At 42.1% G+C, this 18761-nt stretch overlaps 1 protein-coding gene across 2 annotated transcripts in view; it reads right to left on the bottom strand.

Annotated features, from left to right (window-relative positions):
* IQCK (IQ motif containing K) overlaps positions 1-18761 on the bottom strand; it is a 122859-nt gene that overhangs the window by 58031 nt on the left and 46067 nt on the right. For both annotated transcript variants that reach the window (XR_006382355.1, XM_044234087.1), the window contains exon 7: positions 10123-10207. Coding sequence is in view for 1 of the 2 variants with exons in the window: in XM_044234087.1 (XP_044090022.1) it covers positions 10123-10207 (85 nt within the window). In the remaining variant the exon portion in view is untranslated. The remainder of the gene's footprint in view (positions 1-10122; positions 10208-18761) is intronic.

Here is an 18761-nt window from a genome sequence, read left to right as displayed (position 1 = left end):
ACTTCCCTTATCCATTTATGTGTTGATGGACACTTGAGGTGCTCCCACATTTTAGGCAGTGCCAATACTGCTATGAACATGGGTGTACAAATATCTATTTGGGACCCCACTCTCAATTCTTTTAGAATACATGCCACTTTTTATTTAGAATCTTCAGAATGCCAATATTTCTCCCCTGCCTTTTAAATTGTCAGCCGATCCGATGGGTTTTCTCTAGTGAAGTCTAACACATGGGCTGTGAAAGGCTTTTTTTGTTCTTGAAATCAAACCGTTCTCCAAATGACCTGTGGTCTATTATTTCTTGTTAATTAAGACTGTAACAGGAGAGCTATAGGCAAAATAATCAAACTTTCTTACAACCTACAATATTATTTGAGCATAAATACCTAGATCTTTTCTAAACACACACACACACACACACACACACCCAGAAAGGCTCATGAGACCAAATTTGAACTAAAGAGGAAAAGGGTACAGAAAGTATCATGGTTGAATATAGATTTCCAAGTCTTCATTTAAATAATGTTTCTATTCTTCTGTAAAAACAATATATTCTTTGTATATAATTTGAAAAATAGATAAAAGGAGAGGGTGAAAACATCACCCCTTATCCTACCTCTGAACAACTACAATATTATTTTATATATTTGTTTCTATGGACTATCTACATGTCCTTTTTTTTTTTAAGGTTTTATTTATTTATTTGACATATCACAAGTAGGCAGAGAGGAAGGCTGAGAGAGGAGGAAGCAGGCTCCCTGCTGAGCAGAGAGCCCTGGGATCATGACCTGCTCCGAAGGCAGAGGCTTTAACCCATTGAGCCACCCAGGTGCCCCCGCAAAACAGTTTTTATCATCACAATTTTGCTTTAAAAAATTCCTCTATGAACAGGAAAAATTCCAGAAGGATGAATACATTAACATTTTTAAAGAAACGTCTATGTATTTTCCTTTTTTCCACAATGGAAATTTATTACTTGAACAATAAAAATAACAGATATGTTTTAGAAAAACTTCTCCTTGGGTTAGGCTTCCCCTCTCCAGCTAAGGGCAAGTCGATACAGGCTGCAGTCCTCTGGGACAAACTGGAATGGTTTCCCTGCACGAGTGGACCCAGATTTTTATTTTGTACCAATATCCTCCTTCATATGCAAGCAATCAAGAGCCTAGAACTTTCTGTCTTGAAAACGATCATTGTCAGGACTCCAGATTGTGACAGAAACCTGTATGAAGAGACTCACTGACACTGTGGAATCCAGGGCTCCGCGGCCTTCAAGGGTCAGCCCTCTCCCAGCTCCCAGCTCTCTGGCCTCCGCATTCTCTTTTCGGTCAGTTTCTTCACTCAGTGGCAAGACCTTTGCGGATAGCCTGGCCTCCCAGCTAACCCCCAGGCAAAGCAAGCTGCTCCGTCTCAACAACTCCTATGAGGCTCCCACATACCTTTCACTAGGTATGACGGATTTAAGTCCCCTGCCCATCATCAATCAATCCCTGTAGCCAGAGGGAGGCAATATTCTAGTGTCTGGGGATGGACGGGGACTGTCCCATTCTAAACCTGTACTCTTTGTTCACAGCTAGCTGTTTCTCCTCGGGCGTGCCTCATCCACCCCAGCTTGTGGCAGGACAGACAAAGGTATAAAGGCACAGATTCTCATTGTTCTCCGCAGGTGGAAATCGGGATGGCCAGTTTTGGTTTTTTTGTTTTTTGTTTTTTGTTTTTGCAAAGCCACAAAGGGGCTACTGGAGCAACCTTGCACTGTATTGTTCACCAAACGAACAAAAGCAGCGATGATTGATGGGCTTTGTGATTGTCAGCCGTCACAGTGCCTGGAGGGGACGTTGGTCCTGGGAGCGGGGAAAACTGTACGCCATGCTGGAGTCCAGGCTGAGTTAGAGTAAAATAAAACAAATAGGCAGAAGGCATAAAACACCCGAAGCTTATTTGGACAGAATCAATATTCAGTGGATTTCTCTGGTCTCTGCCTCCTAAATCATTAAAGAAATTTCAATCCTTATGGCCCATGGGAACTCATTTGAACTTCATAGGAGAGCAGGGTTTTCTCTGTTCTGGGTTACCTGAACAGCCCGTGTTTCAGAGGCAGAAGAGCACCATTGATGTGGTAATGTGGCTTATCACCAGCCACACTTCAGAAGGGAGAGTGCTCAGAGGACAGACTTCATTCACAATATCCAGACAGCTTTTTTAAAAAAAAACATTCAGTTTTGCGTGTTGAAACAATCTGGCTTCCTAACCGTTAATCTAGTATTTTGGAAAGAAGGAACAAGAGTGTGTCTACTTTTACAGACATGTTTAACATCTAGTAATAACTACCAGGAACCTATTTCTGGGTTTGTTTGTTTGTTTTTTTTAAAGATTTTATTTATATATTTGACAGTGAGATCACAAGTAGGCAGAGGCAGGCAGACAGAGAGGGGGAAGAAGGCTCCCCGCTGAGCAGAAAGCCCGATTTGGGGCTCAATCCCAGGACCCTGAGATCATGACCTGAGCCGAAGGCAGAGGCTTTAACCACTGAGCCACCCAGGCGCCCCCAGGAACCTATTTCTAAGGCTAATCATAAAGTCATGGCTGCTGGGAATGGTTCACTACATGTAGCTTTTCATACCGTGTGACATTTCTTTTAATGTGTTCAGTTAAAATATATTTTTATGAGATGTCCAGCTAGTTTTATGTTAACAAGTAAGAATATCAGATTTCTGGATTTTAAAACTTCCTGTCAAGAATATTATTCAGTTTTAAAGAGGAAGGAAATTCTGACACACATGACAATATAGATGAATCTTGAGGATATTATGTGAAGTGAAATAAGCCAGTCACAGAAGGACAAATACTGTATGATTCCACTTCTATGGGGTATCTAGGTAGTCAAACCACAGAGACAGAAAGTAGAAGGGTGGCTGCCAGCGGCTGGGGGAAGGGGGGCAGTGGGAGGAGTTATGGTTTGGTGGGGACAGAGTTTCAGTTTAGAAAGAAGAAAGTTCTAGAAATGGATGGTGGTGATGGTTGCACAAGTGGGAATGTGCATACAGTCACTGAACTGTACAACTAAAAAAAGGTTAAAATGGTAAATTCCATGATATATATAGTTTACCATACAAAACAGTTTTGTGGGGGGCTCTATTTTCCCCTCATGGTGTTTAAGACAGTACAAGTAAAGGTTTTCATTAATTGCAAACCCTTCACGGTAAGTGCAGTAAGACTACCCGGGAGCGTGTAAGGAGAGGGGGTTTGTGTGAGTGCTACCTGTGACAGAACACTTCATTAATTCCTGAAAATCCTTTTTTCTCATCTTGGGATGTTTCGCTGTTACGCACAGAACCAGGCCAAAAATCAAGACCTTGTGTCAGAAGAACACATAGTTAAAATGTATAGAATTACTTGCTTTGTATTTTTTGCCCATAATTATTCATTCATTTGCTTCCATGGAATTTACATAACAAAAAATTCACCCTTTTTAAAGTTCACAATTCAAATTCGGTGTTTATTCACAGTTGTACCACCATCTCCATCACCTAATTCCAGAACATTTCCATCACACGAAACAAGGCTATTAGCAGTCACTCTCTGTTCCTCTCTTCCTCCAGTCCCTGACCGCCACTAATCTGGTTTCTAAGGATTTACCTATTCTGGACATTTTATTTAAATGGAATATGTGACCTTTTACGTCTGGCTCCTTCTACTTAGCATAATGTGCTCAAGGCTCATCCAACTCGTAGTGTGGATCAGTACTTCGTTCCTTTTTATGGCTGAATAACGTTCCACCATATGGATATACCACATTTTATGTATCCATTCATCAGTTGGTGGATGTTTTGTTTCCCACATTTTGCCTATTGTGAATAATGCTTCCATGAACATTCATGTACAAGTGTTTGTATGGACAGATGCTTTCAATTACCTTAAATATATACCTAGGAGAACGACTGCTGAGTCATGGAGCAGTGACCCAATGTTTAGATTTTTGACAAACGGCCAAACTGCTTTCCAAAGTGGCTGCACCATTTCCCATTCTTGCCAGCAGTGTGCGAGCCCTTCCAAGATCTCTACATTCTCGCCAACACTATTATTGCCTTTTGGATCTTAGCCATGCTGGTGGGTGTGAAGTAGCATCTCACAGTGGTTTTGCTTTGCATTTCCTACATCTTTTCATGTGCCTCTTGGCCATTTGTGGATATTCTTTGAAGAAGTGTCTATGGGAATCCCTTACCAGTTTTGTAACTGGGTTATTTGTCAGGCTGTGAGAATTCTTTATATAGTCAGGATATTACACCCTTATCTGATATATGATTTGCAAATTTTTTTTTCCATTCTGTGGATTGTCTTTTCGTTCACTTGAAGGTGTACTTAGAAGCCAAAAGCCTGGATTTGGGTTTTTTGTTTTTTTTCTTTAAGATTTTATTTATTTATTTGAGAGAGAGACAGAGAGAGAGAGAGTGCAAGCACAAGCTGGTGGGGGGCAGGAGCAGAGAAAGAGGGAGAAGCAGACTCCTCGCTGAGCAGGGAACCTGATACGGCACTTGATCTCAGGACCCTGATATCATGACCTGAGCTGAAGGCAGACAATAGACTGAGCCACCCAGGATCTCCAAAAGTTTGTGTGTGTGTGTTTTTTTTTTTAAGATTTATTTGTTTTTATTTTAGAAAGAGAGTGGAGGATGAGAGAACAGGGTAAAGGAAGAAGGAGAGGGAGAGAATCTCAAGCAGACCCCCCCCCTGAGCTTAGCGCCCAATGTGGGGCTTGATCTCACAATCCTGAGATAGTGACCTGAGCCAAAATCAAGGGTGCACACACTTAACCAACCGAGACACCCAGGCACCCCAAGAGCAAAAAATTTTTAATTTTGATGAAATCCGATGTATTTTTCTTGTCACTTGTGCTCTTTGTTATGTAAACTGTTGTTTAACCCAAAGTCAGAAAATTCACACCTATGTCTTCTTTTCAGCCTTTCATAGTTTTAGCATTTTCATTTAGGTCTTTAATTTTGGATTAATTTTTGTATATTGTATGAGGTAGGGGATCTAACCTTATTCTTTTGGATGTGGATATTCAGAAGTTTCAGGACTATGAGTTGAAAAGACTATTCTTTCCTTATCAAACGGTCTTGACACTCTTGATATAAATCAATTGGCCATAAATGGAAGGGTTTATGTCTGTGCTCTCAATTCCATTCCATTGATCTATGCCTATCCTTATGCCATTAGCACTCGATTACTATAGTTTCATAGTAAGTTTTGCAATAGAGAAATGTGAGTCTTCTGATTTTGCTCTTTTTCAAGACTGTTTAAGCTCTTCAGGGTCTCTTACATTTTCATACAAATTTTAGGATCTGCTTGTCAATTTCTGTTAAAAAATATCAGTAGAGATTTTGATAGAGATTGCACTGGATCTGCAGATCAATGTATACTGCCATCTTTACAACATCAGGTCTTCCAGTCGATGGACAGAGGCTATCTTTCCACTTGTTTGGGTCTTCCTAAATTTATTTCGGTGTTATTTTGTAGTTTTCAGCATATAAGTCTTGCACTTCCTTTGTGAAATTTCTTCCTAAGTATTTTGTTCCTTTTTTTTTTAAATTTAATTTTCTTTTGTTAGTGTCCCAAAATTCATTGTTTATGCACCACACCAGTGCTCCGTGCAATACGTTCTTTTTGATGGTATTACAAATGGGATTATTTTATTAATTTCATTTTCAGATTGCTCATTGCTAAGTACATATAAATATGATTGGTTTTTTTTGTATGCTAATTTGGTATCCTACAACCTTGCTGGACTTGTTTATCCTAATTTTTAATTTTTTTTTTTAGTGAATTACTTAGGAACTTCTGTATAGAAGGTCATGTTTATATAGAGAATAGAGATAGTTTTACTTCCTCCTTTCTGGTTGGAATGCCTTTTATTCCTTTTCTTGCCTAACTTCCTTGGTTAAAACCTCTAGTGCTGTGTTGAATTGAAGTAGAGAGAATATCTTTTTTTCGTTCCCAATCTCAGGGGGAAAACATCCAGTCTTTCATCTTAAGTATGTTGTTAGCTGTGGAATTTGGTAACTACCCTTTATCAAGTTGAAGAAGTTCCTTGCTATTCATAATTTGCATAAAAGCCTGTTGGAACGGGGCACCTGGGTGGCCCAGTGGGTTAAGCCTCTGCCTTCGGCTCAGGTCATGATCCCAGGGTCCTGGGATTGAGCCCTGCATCGGGCTCTCTGCTCCATGGGGAGCCTGCTTCCTCCTCTCTCTCTCTCTTCCTGCCTCTCTGCCTACTTATGATCTCTCTTTGTCAAATAAATATATAAAATCTTAAAAAAAAAAAAAAAGCTTGTTGGATTTTGTCAGATGTTCTTTCTGCATCCACAACATGCCTTAAATCAATCTGAAATTAAGGAAAGTCATAGTGCATTCTCTTTGTAAAGACTTTGTTCAACGTATAGAAGGCTATGGTCTCCCTAATTCTTTCCCAGCCATCCACAATTAACAACTTCTGTCAGATTGCTTCGTTTCCTTTCAGGTAATTTCCTATCCCATGTGTGCATATGTATGTGTTTGTGTGTAGCTGTCCAAATATATGTTTTTTTAAAAAATAGATTTATTTATTTATTTGAGAGAGAGCGCATGCGCATATGTACAAGTTTGTGGCAGGGGGTGGGGGTAGGAGGGTGCAAAGGGAGAGCGAATCCTGAAGCAAACTCCCTGCTGAGCACATTGAGCCCTGCATAGGCTCAATCTCAAGACCCTGAGATCATGTGACCTGAGCCAAAATCGGAAGTTGGCCACTTAACTGACCACACCTATACAGTACACGTTTTAATAAAAAATGGCATAATATATATACATATATGAGTGTGTGTGTGCTATTTTCTCCTGAGATACAATCTTGTTCCCAGCTGATATTCCAGCATCCCATCTTTCTTTTTCTTTTTTTTTCCATCTTTCTTTTAAGGATGAGATCAAGTACCTCCTTTATTTTTTGTGGAAACTTCTGAGGCTGGCCCACATATCAGACATCTTTCCTTCTAGTAACAACTTAGGATCTTACCCCCCTACTTGGCACTCTTCAGCACATATATATGCATATGTGTGTGTATATATACACACAGAAGATGTTTGGATTTGAACCACCCAAACTCACACACAGTATACGCTTACCCCTACACGTCTTTTGTACCATAAGGAACGTTCCTAGCTATTGTGTGATGATGGTGTTTTGAGCCACTTTGACATTTTTATATGGTAGGGTTTGCTCGTGAATGAGCTGAATTCAGCTGTCATACAGACTACAGACAGTCCCCAACTTAAAATGATTACATTTTATACAATGGTTTGAAAGCCATATGCTTTAGTGAAACTGTACTTTAAAATTTTTTATAGCTTTTTTTTTTAAAGATTTTATTTATGTATTTGAGAGACAGAGATCACAAGTAGGCAGAGAGGCAGGAGAGTGAGGGAGGAAGAGCAGAGAGCCCTATGCGGGGCTCGATCCCAGGACCCTGGGATCATGGACCTGAGCCGAAAGCAGAGGCTTTAACCCACTGAGCCACCCAGGTGCCCCTGTACTTTAAATTTTGAATTTTGATCATTTCCTGGGTGAGTGATATGCCGTACAATACTCTCGTGATCCTAGGCAATGGCAGCGAGCCGCATCTCCCAGCCAGCCAGCCTCTCACCAGAGTCAATAACCAATACAGTGATGACCATTCTGTACCCATACAACTATTCTATTTTTCACTTGCAGTGCAATATTCAGTAAGTTCCACGAGCTATTCAATACTTTATTATAAAATAGACTTTACAGCGGATGATCCTGCCCAACTGTCAGCTAACGTAAATGTTTTGAGCACGTTTATAGGCAAGGCTAGGCTATGATGTCCAGAGGGTTAGGTGTGTTAAATGCATTTTCAACTTACAGTATTTTCAATTTATAGTGGGTTTATCAGGATGTTGCCCCATGACAAGTAGAGAAAGATCTCTCTGTTTTTCATGCTCTGCCCATAACACAGGTCCCTGAGTGTGAACATCTTACTGCATGGGAAGATCAGGGACAGATCTTCCCCTCTTCCTGTTAACACTGTTAACACTGGTTATATTCCAGGCTTCTGAGTATGATTTGGTTTGAAGAAAGGGCTTTGCTTTTTTTAAAGAAACGAAATCTGAGAATCACTATTTTATTGCATTTTGCTCTTTCGGTTTCACTAAAAGGATCAGAGATTGGGAAAGTAAAACGGCTAATTCTAGTGTAACAAGTGTAAGTCTTACAAATGAAATACGCGGACGACAAAGGCGGAGCTCAGAAAGCGTGTGGAAGCCCGGAATCATTCACCTCGCTTGGGCGTCCTAGAACTTCAGCTAACCCGCTGATGTTCAATCATGAAGGAAAAAGACCACAGGTATAAAATATGTATGAAATGCTGAAAACCTATGTCATCAAAAATTCTATCTAAATTGTGGGGTATAATAGAGGGTTTTATCATCGGTTTTTAACTCCTTGGGAGCAAATGGCTCCTTGTAATGTCTGAGTCTATTAATTAACCTCCACACCTGACTTCAACCCATGGGTTTAGGAATGTGCCACGTTCAAAGGAGTGACTGGACGATATTGCCCGAGACAGAAGGAAGCTCCTTGTAATAAAGGACAAGTCCCACTTAATGGTCACTTAACAAATATTTCACTTGTTGATTTATTAATTGTGTCTCATTAGAATAAATCTGACTTCTTCATGGAGAACAGTTTGCTGGTGTGTTCCCCTCAGCCTGCTTCTCCTGTGGTAATTTTGAAGAGTGTATCAACGTGCATCTTGGGTTTCCTTGTAAACCCACGGAGACCTTCTCTGTGGCGATCTACCACCCCTGAAATCAATTCTAAACTCACTCCACTGATGTCTAACACTCATATTTGGATGGAGACATGCTTCTACCTAGAATGGGAGCTTCATGTTTACATTTTTTTTAAAGATTTTATTTATTTATTTATTTGACAGAGAGTGACACAGCTAGAGAGTGAACACAAGCTGGGGAGTGGCAGAGGGAGAAGCAGGCTTCCCACCAAGCAGGGAGCCTGATGTGGGACTCAATCCCAGGACCCTGGGATCATGACCTGAGCCAAAGGCAGATGCTTAACAACTGAGCCACCCAGGCGCCCCTACCTCGAAACTTCTTAACATTGATACTTTGCCAACAAATCGAACAGGATGTACACGTTTCAGCACGAGATACACATGCCATTCTCATATGTATTTGGTAAGAATTTTTCAAAGCAAATCCTTCCTGAAGAGTCACATGACAATATAGGTCAGGAATTTTAGAAAGGAACTCACCTTTTGACCTAGAAATTCTACGTCTACAATTCGTCCTACAGAAACAACCAGACAAATGTGCAAAGATGCCTCCGCAAAGGTATCTATTACAGCATTTATTAGAATAATGATAAACTGGGAATAACCAATGGCTAGAAATGAAAGGTTTCAAAAGAAAAGTTTACTTCTAGCATATGATATGTGTTTATATGTTATTCTATCTTTTAAGATTTCTTAAGCTTTATTGTATTTTTTTCATTTGAATTCCAGTGTAGTGAACACGCAGTGTTATATAAATTTTAGGCGTACAATATAGCCATTTGATGGTTCCATGTATGACTCAGTGCTCAGCAAGAAAAATGTACTCTTAATCTCCTTCAACCATTTTGCCTACGCCCAACTCTACCCATTAAGATTTCTAAGGTTTGGAAAATTTTACACCAAAATGCCAACAATTACTTTGGGGTAATAGTTTCAGTGCCTCAAAAATTTTTATTTGCGCTGAGTACTTTTCTATTTCTTTTTTCTAAAATGAACATGGTATTGCTCTTTGCATGTATATAATATTATTTTTTAGGTAATACAGGCCAGTAAACCCAACATTAAAAGGTTGGAGGGTACTTTTAATGACAACTACAACACAAGTTTTGATAAAAATTCTAAATTACTCTTTGTATTTTACAGAGAGTCCTATTTCTGAGGTTTGGATGTTAGCTGGAGTACCCTCTATTTCAAATTCATCTAACAGTTTTCCCATGGGCCCTCCACATCACAAAAATTCCCCATCAGGCCAAACGCCATAATCGCACATGACTCTTACCAGATAGGCTCTCCAGAAGGATTGAATGCACAGCGCTGCCTCTTCCTCTGTCAGCAGGAGGGAGAGTGGGACCGGCGGCCGGGGGCTGAAAAGCAATCAAATGGTCATATGCCCATGAGAATCCATCCTTCAGCCTTGGCGAGCCCTTTGACAACATAATGGCCTCTCTGATTAAGCGCCTCATCCATTTCCATTCTTAGAAAGCAACAATGCCAGTTTTGATAGAGAAGTTTAGCCTTGAGTTATCGCGTTTAATTTTAAAATCTGAGATGGATTCATTTTGCTTTGTTTTTAACCAGCGTGCTCTGAAATCACTGTGAGCCTGCTCTGTTCTGAAAGGCTCCAGCTGCTAAAGCTGCATGTGAGTCCTAACGGTGGGACATCCGTAAGGCTCTATAGATGTAAAACAGGAGACAAAGCAGGAGCGGCTCTTAAATACTGCATTATGACTGAGACATAATAAAGGATTCTTTTTCTACCATTCTACTGAAGGTAAATTAAGTAGTTCATCTCTTTCCTGAAGGCAAAATTATTGGAATTTATCTCTGATAAATTGTGTGCGCATTCCAGTTTAATGTGGCTTGAGTTCGGGTGTATATTTTTTTTTAAAGATTTTTTTAAAAATTTATTTGACAAAGAAAGATCATAAGTAGGCAGAGAGGGAGGCAGAGAGAGAGGGGGAAGCAGGCTCCCCGCTGAGCAGAGAGCCCAATGAGGGGCTCAGTCGCTGGACCCTGAGACCATGACCTGACCCTAAGGCAGAGGCTTTAACCCACTGAGCCACCCAGGCGCCCCTTGGGCATATTTTTAAGTTAAGTTCTGTTACTATCTTAATAGGCAATAAAATATCTCAAGTGCTGGTTCAATTGACATTGTTTGCTCTTGTGGGATCTTTCAGATTGTGATGGGATGTTTGATCATAGATAACACATTTAAAAATCATGGCAAAATGCTCTTTTCCTTCCCCCTCCCCTTAAAAGTTGCATAGAGAGACTAACTCCTGACAAGATCTTAGAAGTATGATTTAATTCTGGTTCCTTCTGTTTCTCTAAAGCACAGCTGCCTCTGGAAAGAAAAGTTAAGCCTTTTTAGATATGAGTACAAAGAAATAAACCTCAGAAAGGATGTGGGTCACATGGAGGCTGCTCCCAGGATCCTGCTTTGACTTTGCAAGTGAGGGGTTCTTAAGTTCCCGGGCCTTAGAGTTCTCCCTAACAATAGCCATCATTTGAGTTTATAGTAACTCCCATCATACAGAGAGGCTGACTAATTGACCCAAGGTCATACAGCTTGTAGGTGGCCTAGCTGGGATCTGAGCCCAGACCCCCTGGATCCCAAAGCCTAGGTAGGCTTCCCTCTCAATGCTCCGCTGACACCAGACTTTCCCTGGGCAAACACTCGCAGATGCGGAGCCTGGCCCAGACTGCAAAGCTAAGAGACAACATTGCATAGATTCTCCAGGATGTGTGGTTTTATTTCCCTTTAAACTCTGATTTAAAAACAACAACACAACCCACCCTTGATATAGTATGTTTGTTTGAATGAATGAATGAATGAATGTGCTTCTGAATTATTCCAGTAAAAAAGAAATCAAAGCCCAGAAGAATCTTGGGGTCACTGAGATCATTTCAAGGGAGTGTGGTATTGTTGCCAGGTTCTGGGTCTTGGGCTGGGCAGGCCCTTTCGGAGACACCAAGTAAAGAAGATTCTTCTATGTCTTTGGAGAGATGACAACACCCTCAAAATGACAGCATTGTTAGAAACCTTTCCCTAATGTTCTGTTTCCATTTTTATTCGCATGATGTGGTGGCTTTTTAAAATTTTTGTTTGGTTCTCTTTTTGTTTTCACTTCTTCTTGCCTAATATCTGGCTCTCTGGGCTGCAGTGAAGCATTCATATTTTGCTGGAGGCCTGCTTTTCACAGTAAATGTCTGTGCTTATCCATTGTCCTTATTCTCAGAATCTCAGTTATATGACACCAACAGATCATATCCCTGAAGTAATTCTCTTCCTCTAGTTAAAAATCAATGGCTTCCAGAGACACCTTGTGTTTCTAAGGATACTTGGTGTGCTGGCAATGGATTTACAAGACTCACATTATTGTGCATTAATACTAGCTGATATTTACCAAGAGCTTTCTGGATTCCCCTCCTATAAGCATTGCTCCTTGTGTTCCAGCCACACTGGCCCTTTTCACCTCTTTAAAAGTGCCCTCCCACCTCAGGGTCTTTGCAGAGGGGCTTTCGTCTGTCTCCAAATCCCCTTACCCCAGCCAGGGGCATTATGTACAGCTGTGCAGGTTGCTGCTTAAAGACACCCAGCCGGCGAGTCAGAGGGCACTGAAACCCAGGCCATGTTCAGGGTGTGAGGCCCATCTGACCTATGGCAGGCCCACCTTCTCCTAACTTGCTCAAAACCTTAAGGTTGGAGGTGAGCGGGCTGACACTCCTCCTCCTGGTTCACTCTCACTCTTTCTTCTGATTATGGAAAGGTGTTCTTTGATTAGATTAGGACCCAGTGGAGAGTGGAGCTCTGTGTAATCTTCCTTCCTAGTCCTTGGCCCAAATCGGAGATGTAACTCTGTGTGGTTATCTAATGAATGCCCCAATCGTCAACTGGACTGAAAGCTCCACGAGGGCAGAGACCAGGCCTGTGTTTGCTCCTCCTGGTAGTCCAAATGCTTGGGAATTATTCCAGAATCAAAGACATCAAAGCCACGGAGAACCTTAGGGGTGGGGACACCATTTTTAGTGTGTACTTGATAAATATTTGTGGAATGAGCCTCTCTGCCTGACACAGCGTCCTAAGTGCTTTCCATACATTATTTCATTAAATCCTCACAGTATCACTGTTGGTGGGGATGCAAGTTGCTGCAACCACTCTGGAAAACAGCATGGAGGTTCCTCAAAAAGTTGAAAATAGAGGGGCACCTGGGTGGCTCAGTGGGTTAAGCCGCTGCCTTCAGCTCAGGTCATGATCTCAAGGTCCTGGGATCAAGTCCCGCATCGGGCTCTCTGCTCAGCAGGGAGCCTGCTTCCTCCTCTCCCTCTGTCTGCCTCTCTGCCTACTTGTAATCTCTCTCTGTCAAATAAATAAATAAAATCTTTAAAAAAAAAAAGTTGAAAATAGAACTACCCTATGACTGAGCAATTGCACTACTGGGTATTTACCCTAAAGATACAAACATAGTGATCCGAAGAGGCACGTGCACCCGAATGTTTATAGAAGCAATGTCCACAATAGCCAAACTATGGAAAGAACCTAGATGAATGGATAAAGAAGATGTGGTATATATACACAATGGAATACTACGCAGCCATCAAAAAAATGAAATCTTGTAGGGCGCCTGGGTGGCTCAGTGGGTTAAGGCCTCTGCCTTCAGCTCAGGTCATGATTCCAGGGTCCTGGGATGGAGCCCCGCATCAGGCTCTCTGCTCGGCAGGGAGCCTGCTTTCCCCTCTCTCTCTGCCTGCCTCTCTGCTACTTGTGATCTCTGTCTGTCAAATAAATAAATAAAATCTTTAAAAAAAAAAAAAAGAAATGAAATCTTGCCACTTGCGATGACGTGGATGGAACAAGAGGTTATCATGCTTAGTGAAATAAGTCAATCAGAGAAAGACAACTATCATATGATCTCCCTGATATGAGGAAGTGGAGATGCAGCTTGGGAAGTTTGGGGGGTAGGGAAAGAATAAATGAAACAAGATGGGATCAGGAAGGAGACAAACCATAAGTGACTCTTCATCTCACAAAACTGTGGGTTGCTGGGGGGAGGAGGGTTGGTATAGGGGCGTGGGGTAATGGACATTGCGGAGGGTATGTGCTATGGTGAGTGCTGTGAAGTGTGTAAACCTGGCGATTCACAGACCTGAACCCCTAGGGGATAAAAAATACATTTTATGTCTATTTAAAATTTAAAAAAAATTTAAATTAAAAAAATTACAAAAAAAATCCTCACAGTTATCAGAAATGAGCGATTGTTATCCTTCTTTTGGAATGAAGAAACTGAGGCACAGAGGTGTGAAGTGACTCATTCAAAGTCACTGACCATATCTTGCTGAGAATCTTTTGGCCCGGGAAGCACAGGGATTGGCCTAAGGAGAAGAGAAGGCAGCTCACAAGGTCACTGATGAGGAATTCAGGGTCTCACAGCTGTGTGTGTTTAGTAGAGGAAAGCAAAGTCATTTGCCTAGAAGAAAAAAATGGGGGTGGGGGGTGTCGTAATCACAGAAAATGCCCTCTTCATTAATTCTTACAGAAATAACTTGGCAGGTATTCATTTGTCTGACGTTCCACGGGGAAATCTGATGTCAGGACAGCAGAACAAAGCAGAGTTTGTCGCTTGTATCTGAAGGGAGATTTGATGGCGCCTTTCTGTTCGGCAGCAATTTTCCTGCCTTAAGTATATTTTTTCCTACTGATGTCATGAAATCCTCAAAGTAACAGTATTCCTGTTTCGGAACAGCAGTAGGAAAGGAGAACTGCAAATCTGGGGACAACAGGCTGAGCCAGCCTGACAAAGGGCTTTCACCAGTAATGAAACCTCGAATGGCTTTGCATCACAATGAATCTCCAAAAAGCAAAATGAGATTTCTAATAGGCCTTTAAGCAGTAATATGAGGCCACCTTTAGTGACATCCCTGCTTTCACGGCTAAATAATGGGGCGCTGTCTCGTTCCCAAACCAAGAATAAGTATGAGAGAGCCAGTGTAAATCAGGCCAAATGAAAAGGACTTAATCTTCCGAGAGTAGTCCCTGGGAATTATCAATCATTTCAGCAGGCCAGCTCGAAGGGATAGAAGCCACGTCAGGCCCTTTTCTCTTCTTTTGGAATCAGTGCAACTGGCTTCAGGTCATATAAAAATCGAGGTGGAGTAGAGGCGACCACTCAGCATTGGGGAACTCGGGTGGGGGATGATGGGCCATTGTCAGTCAAAGGAGAAGGCAGCACCGGAGGCTCCCCGCTGAAGAGGCTGCCCAGAGCAGACAGGTTTGTGTGTTTCTTTTCTTTCTTTTTTAGATTTATTTATTTATTTATTTGACACAGAGAGAGAGAGAGATCACAAGTAGGCAGAAAGGCAGGCAGAGAGAGGGGGTGGGGGGAAGCAGGCTCCCTGCTGAGCAGAGAGCCTGATGTGGGGGCTCCATCCCAGGACCCTGAGACCATGACCTGAGCTGAAGGCAGAGGCCCAACCCACTGAGCCACCCAGGCACTCCAGGTTTGTGTGTTTCTACTGGCAATACAGAAACACTAAGTATGTTTCTAAGACCTGGCTTGCTGGTATGTTTCTAAGACCTGGCTTGCTGGTAACGCTCATTTGTCATATCCTTTTCCTCCCCCCACCCCCAAATTTATTTATTTATTTTTAGAAAGAGAGCATGAGTGGGAGTGGCAGAGGAAGAGGGAGAGAGAGAATCGCAAGCAGGCTCCAACTCGGGGCCTGATCTCACAACACTTAGATCATGACCTGAGCGGAAGTTAGGAGTCTGACCATCAACCGACTGCACCCACCAGATACTCCCCTTTTCTTTTTTTCTTAAATGTGAATCAAATATATTTGAACCGTAAGAATTGATGCCATAATTCTGAGAATTTATTTTTCTGATTCTGTGTGTATGCATAAACCCACACAATTGCTTCCTCCCTTTTGGGTGCTAAGTAAAAGATTTGCAGGATCTAAAGAAGACACAGCATGCTTTCAAAATACACAAGGGAATCTGAGAAGTCAGTCTTTAAAAATCTCTGCACCCAGTTCTAAAACAAGAGGGACCATCCCAAAGTGGCATTTAAACAGAATAAAGTAGAAAGTAGAAAAGCTTGCTTTATATTGAAAACTGAATCTTGGAATCCAAATTCTATCCGCATTTCATTAGGTAAGAGATTAAGTTGTTTTCTTGGAATGTGAGAGTACAATCCTGATGCAAAGCCATTTACAAAATGACACAGGCCCTAAATCAACCATCATTTATATAGTCTTTCAAGAGCCTCGTATCTGAAAACATCTACCCATTGTAAACAGTAGAAGAGGTTATCCAGTCCCTGATCTTGGCCTAAATGGGTTTCCCAAACATTCTGGTGGAGGTATCAGTCTTGAGTAATAAACTCCAAATATTTGGAAGAAGTACAATAGAGGTTCTCTGGAATGGGGTGTCCAGATATACGGGGACCAGCCTAGGACAGACTCCTTTCTGTGATGGGAGCAACAGCTCTGAAAGCCAGAAGGGGAGAGCCAGCTACATATCTCTCCAGCAGCCTTAACATGTGTTTAGAAACCATGGTTACTAGGATGTGATCTGGCTTTCGCCCCCTCACTAACTCCACCCTGGGAGACCGAGAAGCCGTTATTACCCCAGCATCAAGCTGAATCACCTAAGTCAAACACAGAATCGACTCCCATTTTGCCAGCCCCATCATCGGAAGCGGCATATGGGGCCAGTCAACAGAGCTCACCTAATGATGCGAGAAGGCCAGCTGCCCACCCCGCAGATATAGCCATCTTGAAAATCAGGGTTGTGATACTCAAAAATGAGTTTTGAAAAACATGTCCAGAGTGCTGTGCTCTTTGGTCTCTCTCTTTTTTTTTTTCTTTTTTTAAGATTTTATTTCTTTATTTGACAGACAGAGATCACAACTAGGCAGAGAGGCAGGCAGAGAGAGAGAGAGAGAAGAGGAAGTGGGCTCTCCGCTGAGCAGAGAACCCGATGCGGAACTCGATCCCAGGACCTGAGCAGAACGCAGAAGCTTTAATCCTTTGAGCCACCCAGGCGCCCTCTTTGGTCTCTTTTTAATGGGTTACGTGTTTTCTCTAATGGGACTCAAAGAAAACCTGAAGGAGACCTACATCCTTCCCAGTCTCCATCCTTCCACTCCAGAACATGAGCCTGGGCAAGGGTGAGCGTCTAGGAAGGGCAAACCACCTCCCTCTTCACGGCTTCCAAATCTTTTACAGGGGATCTTAACTTGTTTTGTGCCATGGACCCCTTTTTATGCTGGCAGTTTGGATTTCTTCTCTAAATAATATTTAATGAAATATGAAAGTAAATATTTCAAAGCAAACCAATGATATTGCAATACAGTTTTCAAAAATATTTTTTAAAGCCCAGTTGGTGATATAATAATACAAATGCCTGTAGAGTGTGCAGTGAGTAAGAAGAACTAATAGGAGGTTAATTAGCTAATGTTATTTGGAAGAAGTGACAGGAGTAAATGGTATTTCAGGATTACCACAACAACTAGATTAGGATGTCAAAAAATCCGATGGCAATTAGTGATGAAGACACTGGTACTGTGGACACTCCTGAGGTTTGTTGCCCTCGTTGATAATTAAAAGTGAGACTAAATCTCGGGGCGCCTGGGTGGCTCAGTGGGTTAAGCCGCTGCCTTCGGCTCAGGTCATGATCTCAGGGTCCTGGGATCGAGTCCCGCATCGGGCTCTCTGCTGGGCAGGGAGCCTGCTTCCCTCTCTCTCTCTCTACCTGCCTCTCCATCTACTTGTGGTTTCTCTCTGTCAAATAAATAAATAAAATCTTAAAAAAAAAAAAAGTGAGACTAAATCTCAGTTAGAGACTAATGAAAACAGAAAGGCAATTTGTCCACCTTCAAAGCTCAGGGACCCCTGAATTACCGACAGCTGTGGCTAGAGCTAGAGAAGAGGAGGAAGAGGAGGTTTACATCTGGAATGAGATTGAGGACTAAAGATGTAAAACTAAACGGGACGAATTCCAACGAAATGAGACCATCTAAAAACAGAGAGTGACCGGGAACTTCGGGAATGTGTCCAAAAAGCTATTTAAAGGGCTGCCTCCCAGATGGAAGGGAGACGGTAGGGCAGTTACTGGGGGAAAAAATGAAAAGGAAGTTTCATATTGAAAGAAAAAGATTTATTTATTTATTTGAAAGACGGAGTGCGCTCAAGCCTGCACGTGCTGGTGGCGGAGAGGGGGCGTGACAGGGAGGGGCAGTGGGAGAGAATCTTCAAGCACACTCCTCACAGAGCGCAGAGCCTGACGCGGGGCTCTGTTCCGTGACCCTGGAGGTCATGACCTGTGCCGAAACCAAGAGCCCGACAGTTAATCGACTGGGCCACCCAGGTGTCCTGAAACCTTCATATTTTTATTCCCCCGAAGTTGTAATTTTTCCATAAAGCCCTTAAATTTTCAAAACAGAACTCTAATTTCTGCCAGTCCATTTCAGTAATTGGATCTCCATTCAGCCAGTTTCTCAGGCCTGAAACCTCCAGGTCATACTTGACTTCTCTCACCCCACATACAATCCATCAACAAGTCTTCTTGGTTCCAACATCAAAATATCCCAAATCCAACCTTTTCTGGTCTCCCGCACTCCAAGCTGCCATCCCCTGTCTGTCTGTGCTAGGATCCCCAACTGGCCACTTGTATTGTTAGAGTTGACTGCTCAACTCCCCTTGCCAGATGCCAGAGTGAAGTTTTTTACAAGATTTATTTATTTATTTGAGAGAAAGAGAGAGAGAGTGAATGTGTGTGTGTGTGTGAGAGAGAGAGAGCGAGAGAGAGAGAAAGAGAGAGAGCGTGACCGAGCAGGGGGAGGGGCAGAAGGAGAAGGGGAGAGAATCTCAAGCTGGCTCCCAGCTGAGTGCAGAGCTTGACACGGGGCGAGATCC

The sequence above is a fragment of the Neovison vison genome, chromosome 14, assembly GCF_020171115.1.
Source record: "Neovison vison isolate M4711 chromosome 14, ASM_NN_V1, whole genome shotgun sequence".
NCBI lineage: Eukaryota > Metazoa > Chordata > Mammalia > Carnivora > Mustelidae > Neogale > Neogale vison.
This window is presented reverse-complemented; position numbering and strand designations above follow the sequence as displayed.